The sequence below is a fragment of the Anastrepha obliqua genome, chromosome 4 (genome assembly GCF_027943255.1).
Source record: "Anastrepha obliqua isolate idAnaObli1 chromosome 4, idAnaObli1_1.0, whole genome shotgun sequence".
Lineage (NCBI taxonomy): Eukaryota > Metazoa > Arthropoda > Insecta > Diptera > Tephritidae > Anastrepha > Anastrepha obliqua.
This window is the reverse complement of record NC_072895.1, coordinates 44,076,622-44,083,236: the sequence shown is the minus strand read 5'-3', so window position 1 is coordinate 44,083,236 and position 6,615 is coordinate 44,076,622. Positions and strand designations below refer to the sequence as shown.

The 6,615-nt window shown below is 38.5% G+C and overlaps 1 protein-coding gene across 1 annotated transcript; it reads right to left on the bottom strand.

Moving 5' to 3' along the window:
• Positions 1-1,833: 1,833 nt before the first annotated feature.
• Positions 1,834-5,953, bottom strand: LOC129246195 (pyruvate kinase-like). Its single transcript, XM_054884788.1, has 2 exons — positions 4,565-5,953; positions 1,834-2,179 (listed from the first exon to the last, which is right to left on the bottom strand). Exons 1-2 carry the CDS (start codon positions 5,934-5,936, stop codon positions 1,929-1,931), a joined length of 1,623 nt encoding a protein of 540 aa, XP_054740763.1. The 5' UTR covers positions 5,937-5,953; the 3' UTR covers positions 1,834-1,928.
• Positions 5,954-6,615: the final 662 nt, after the last annotated feature.

Genomic DNA, 6,615 nt, shown 5'->3' with positions numbered 1-6,615 from the left:
GGTGATTGGAAGACACGATATCGAAATTTATACCGAGAAATGTAAACCCGAGAAAAACTGAACTGATGCTATTCACCAAGAAAACCAAGGTGCCAAACTTCAATCTTCCAAAACTAAACGGCGTCAGCCTCACACTAACCAAAATACCTAGGTGTTATCCGGGACCCCAAACTCAGCTGGAAGTCCAACGTAGAGTACAGGGTAAAGAAAGCGAATATAGCACTTTATACGTGTAAGAGAGTGTTGGGAAAAAAATGGGGTCTCCAACCAAAACTATCAAATTGGTCCTATACAGCCATTGTAAGGCCAATACTAACATATGCGGCACTAGTTTGGTGGCCTGCAACAGAAAGGAAATACAACAAAACTAAGCTCAACAAGATGCAAAGAACAGCGTGTATCTTAACTACAGGAGCGCTTTAACTACAGGAGCGCTTAGCACCAGTCCTATTGAAGCGCGCAATGTACTAACATATCTATTGCTATTAAATTTACGCATTAAAACAATAGCTACTTGTAGCGCGGTGAGACTCAGAGACATAGGATGCTGAACCACAAGGTCGTACGGTCACAGTAAGATCCTCCTACAGGGACCTTCGCTGCTCAAAAACGGATCAGACTATAGAGTCCCCGACCTCAACTTCAAGAAAGGCTTTGCGGTACGTTTTCCACCGAGAGCCGATTGGAGCAAAAGAGAGGTGATTGGAAGACACGATATCGAAATTTATACCGATGGTTCTAAGATGAACTGTGGTGTGGGAGCTGGCTTCCATTCGAAGTCACTCAACCTATCTCAGTCAATTCGTCTTCCTGATTATGCCACCGTGTTCCAGGCAGAACTTTTAGCGATCAGAGAAGCATGCAAATCCCTAAAGCTCTACAAGGAAGTTGGTGCAAGAGTAGCTATCTTCTCACACAGTCAAGCAGCTATTAAGGCCTTAGACTCTAACTATATTTCATCCAAACTGGTCTTGCAGTGTAGACAGGAGCTGGAACTGCTCAGCCATTGGCTTGAAATTACTCTGATATGGGTTCCCGGTCATAGGAATATACGGGGCAATAACATGAGCTAGCAAGAAAAGATTCGACACTAGACATAGCAGAGACGGTGGCAGTCTGAACACATTAAAAGCATCCATTGCTTCACACTATCATGCTTTAGCCGAAAGAAGATGGAAGCAAATAACTACATGTATTATAACAAAAAACACATGGCCGTCATACAAAATCCAAAGGACGAATGACCTGCTAGGATGTTCTCAGCCAAACATTTGACGCATCATTGCAACCCTTACAGGTCATTGGAAAGTAGGGGCTCATGCAGCTAGACTCAATCTACCCTTCAATCCTATCTGCAGAAGCTGTCAAGCGGAAGGGGCGAAGGAAAGTCTTTTTCACCATTTATGTGCATGTCCGGGGCTAGCCAGGGCACGACTCCGCTCCTTCGGCAAGCCTTTCCTACAGCAAATTAAGGAAATGTGAGACATCGAGATAAAGGATTTGCTGTTATACTTGAACCTCACTAAATAGATCTGACTTGGAAAAAAAAACATCATCACACGAGATAGTGGTAGTAAAACAGTGCGGGTCAGTAATATTAGAAGTATTTCAGTGGAAATGTTCAACCACCTCATCAACAACTCCAAGTGTCAACTTTTACTAAATCTAAATATGAACCATCAAAATTTGGAACGGATTACTTAGGTACTCTAAGATACTACTAAGTATTATGTTTTTTTCTTTGTATTATAAGCAAATTTGTATGACGTTCCATTAAAAACCGAGAGTTCAACTTTCCAAAAGCTGCATTTTCCGAAACCAAAAATCTCTAAGTAAAAGTTGCTACATTTCAAATTTTATTCAAGGTATATACATACATGCACAAGTATACGATATAAAGAAAATAGGTACCGAGTTTATCATTTTTTTTAATTATCACGCAACATTCCAGATTTGCTTCTTAGAGTCGCATTGCTGCGTTTCGCTAGGCATTCAATTTTTTCTGGTTCAAAGAAAGCATAGGCAATGCGCATATTATTGGCGAAACCAGTGCCTTCCTTCCACGGGGATATTATCACCACTGAATCGCCTCTATCGACGAGTCTCATCTTTTTGGCAGCGACCAAGGCATACTGAACGCGAAGCTCAACATCCTTCTGATAGTCAGGATCAGATTTTTCTGAAATTTGTTAAAAAAGGATAAATCTGTAATCCTTCTTTTTGGTTGTGCTATATGAGTCATGTTGTTTAGGAAGCATTTTTAAAGCTTATAAGAATTGAGGCGAACAAAATTAACCTTACACTTCTTTCTATACAGTGCCTTTACAATATTCAAATGAATTTTTCGGTTAGTATAAAATTTGTAAAGTCAAATTGGTCAGAGCTAGACGCCCTGTGTTCCAATAGGCGTGTAAGGAAAAAAAGTATACATAAATATTTGCAAAAATGAGTTATGAAAGTTTTCAAAAGGCGGCTCTTTGAGCAAAGAAGACACGCCATCGAATTTGAAAGCTGAAACACTATTTGACCATGAAATTCAAATGCTGATATAATTGACGTATGTGAAGGGTATTTCCAATGAGACGCCTAGATGTCAGTAGTAAATAATTCGTTGACGGTAGCTGTTCACACATTTTTCAATCATCTGTCTAGTAAAATTTTACCCGATAGAACAATTTTCAAATTTATTAAGAAAAGGGTTGATCTTTAAGAACAACTTAACGCAAAAATCGTAATATTTTTGGTGCAAATAATCGAAACTTTGAAGAAACTGGTTCTGTCGAGAATAGAAACCGCACGGGCAGACCAAAAACTGAACGTTCTGTTGAGAATAGCACAAATGTTGCTCAACAGCCTTCAAGGTTCAATCGATAGGTTTGTCGATATCTCGACGTTCTCAATAATTAGACATTCATGAATCGCCTGTATATTAAGTTACTGTTTTGTTAAATAAAAATAGTGAAACCTGAACCTAGAATCTAAATTTTTACATGTTTTATTTTAAAACAACATTTGGGCGCGCCTTTTAAGAGACCTTGTAAAACTAAAAAATAAATAATTGGCACGTACACTTCTGTTAGGTGTTTGGCCAAGCTGCTCTTCCTACTTGTGGTGTGCGTCTTAATGTTGTCCTATAAAAGGAACGACCTCCAAACGGCAAATGGTTCATTTATGAGGAGCTTTTTCATGGCAGAGTGTATTACTCGGAGGTTTTCCATTGCCTACCGAAAAAACTTGTTCTCTCATTTTGCTGTTTCATGCACTTAGATTCGAATCTACACTCTTCTGAATGGGAGTAACGCACGAACCCATTCGGCACTAGCGGCCCTATACATACAAATTTTTGATGGGAGTTTCTCCAGATTCCTAGACCGCAGTTTTATGGAGCGAATGCTCATGGAAATATCGCTGAGAACTTACTAGCCAAGTAGGCAACAAAATTTTAAAAGAAATTTATTATTCGGGGCGCAATTTTCTGTTGGAACGGATGAAGCAGCTTTTGCACGGCATTGATTACAGACAATGGGAAATAAATATTAAATGTTGAAAGAAAAATGTACATCAGATTTACTAAACCACAACCCATACGTCAGTGCTATTATAGTCGATGATATAATACATAAATGTTGGGCGCGGTCGCAGACCCATAAAGCAAAGTTCAGATTTCTCTATGAGAACTCAAATAATACAATAAAATTTATTAAAATATTCAATATTCCGGAACTAAAACTTATATGCGATATCTTCGACTACAGTAATATCAATTTGAGGTATTATATTAAAAAAAATGTATTTTACTTATTTGAGTATTCATGGGGTAATCTGAAATTTGGCCTATGTGGGACACGTTTTAACCATCACTAATCGTAATCAAAATTTATAGGCGATATCTTTGACCGTGGTATAACCGATTGAGGGGGTGCAACTGAAAACCTCGTTGACTTGATCTTTTAAGGATCACCCTAACATATAATATATGAATGAAGGCAATACGAAGCGAGATGGCATACACTTTGACATTAAATTGAGGAGTACATATTTTTCTTGTGTGACCTCACTTATGCCAACACAATAAAATTACCATAAAAGGCATGCAAAGAACTTTGGTATCTAGAAAGTCTATTCATGAAACTCCAGAATGAAGAGGCGTTGAATGATTCTGAGCTTTGTTTGAAAATAAAATTAAGACAACAAAAAAGGGTACTAAAATTTTCAAGACTTTAAAGAACAGTGAACAATGTAGAGGTTGTCGGATACTGTCGGATAAAAGCATTCTTGCATGGAGTTGCAGAAAAATTATAACTTTGCGGCCCGAAGGCAGTAGCACTAGAAACAGATAGGCCCACTTTACAAAAGAAAATGGATGTATTGAATAAAAGTGCATTGAGGAGAGTGAATTCGCTTGCACGCCAGCGGGAAGCTCTATAAAAAATATTAAGTGTACATAGTAGGTAATGTCGGCACTGAAGCTGAGGCTGAGAGCATTGCAGAGATTTTGACGTACCTTCTATCCTCTCAATTTTATTTTCCTCTATTGTTCTGAAATCCCAAAGACATATCTTACCCAAGTACAAAACAGAGTAAATGCCACGTCTCAACTGACACTGTCGTGCAGTTCTGCTGCAACGCGTCAATGCAACAATGGGACAATGTGGCCTGTACATGCTGATCATATAGGCCGATTTTCCAGACGTCGTCAGGGTCACAATGATCGTCGCCATAGATTTTTGTGCCGCGTCCACTGCTGCCAACGCCACTGCATGCACTGCATCGATTGCTGCCGGATTGTTTAACATCAGTTCTTGATGTAAATGACGATGCCAAATGGCAGCTTCAGCCTCAGCACAAATACTAGCCATATAAGTGAGTGTCTCCAACGGATACTTGCCAATGGCACTTTCACTCGCAATCATTACACCATCTACACCATCGATAACGATATTACCCAAGTCAGCGACATCGGCACGAGTAGGACGTGATTGGGACTTCATTGTGGCGAGCAGTTGAGTGCCCACTATTACGGGTTTGCCAGCACGATTACAACGCGCTATTATGGCTTTTTGTAAAATAAATAGTTTTTCCTCCTGCACTTCAATACCCAAACTACCGCGATCGATTAGTATGCCGTCCGAAGCATTTATCACTTCATCTAAGTAATTTAAGATTTGTGCACAATCGAGTTTGCAAATAATTTGTATGTTCTTGCCACGTTCACCCAGGACAGCGCGTATCTCCCGTATGGCAGAGGGATGACGTGTTTTTGAAGCAAAAATGAAGTCCACATTATTATCTACGGCAAAACGCAAATCGAAGCGATCCTTCTCAGACACTGGTGGCAAATCGATATTAACATACAGTAGCCAAACACCCTTGGAAGCACCTAAAATGCCACCAACTTCCACTTGACAAATCACACAATCCACAGCCACCTCTTTTACCAGCAGTGTAATGGCGCCATCACTCAGATAAATTATATTGCCCGGCTGCAAGACATTAATTAAATTTGGATAATCGACATAAATCGTCTCCTTGTTGCCTTTGTCCATAAGATCCTTATTGATGGAGAGTCGAAGAGTTTCGTTCTTTTTTAATTCAACCTCATTAAAGCCCTCGAATGAACCGGTGCGTATTTCGGGACCCTTTGTGTCTATAGCAATGGCAATGTGCTTGCGATAACCTGCCTCTTCGGTGACTTCTGTCGATGCTTCACGTATCAATTCGATAGTGGATTTGTGTTGCTCATGTGATTCATATGAGAAATTGAGCCGTGCTATATTCATGCCGCCCTTAATGAGTTGCTTCAACATCTCCTTGGTACGAGTGACACGCCCAATGGTGCAGATAATATTGATAAGACGACGAGCTGCTGGTGGCCCATTGATTTGTATGCTACACATATGCTCTAGGAGGGTTTCGGAGCCGTTTGATATGCTCATCTTGAGATTTATTTTATTAATTTTTTTGCGGTTTTAAGGGACTGTGAATTTAAATGACTATAAAATTAGTGAAAATTATTTTTTTGAATTGATATGAAAAAGAAATTTTATAATAGAAATTTTTTTTCTATTGAATCTGACATTTGATTTGAGTTTTAATTTTGAGTTTTTTTAATGGCACGAAGAACTATTTCTATATACCTCAAATTGTATCGATATACTGAAAGTAAAGGTAGTTTGGTTGGAAATAAATAATTTCTTATATACAAAGTTACCGGAAAAGTCGTCCGAGAAACTTAACCTTCGGTAGAAGCACCTGATTTTTTTGACGTGAACGACAGCCGGGGGTAAATTTTAATTCACACTTTTTTTGCAGGTATTTCGATAAATTGAATAAATTGAATAAATTGAAATTAATTGTTTTATTTAAACTTAAAGAAAACTATCTTGGACATCAATTAACTACTTATACATTTCTCAGCTAAAAATAAAGAAGTAAGAATACGAAAAGGAGCAAATTTATAAAAATTAATTAGTGAATTATTATTTAGTGAGTTAGTTGCATTATATGGGTTTTGTAGTAAAGGGTTTTCCAATAGCGGGTGTTATTTCAAATAGCCCACTATTTCGGTAGATGTCACCTTTGAAGCTGTCATTTTTTGATATTTGACAAGTAAAA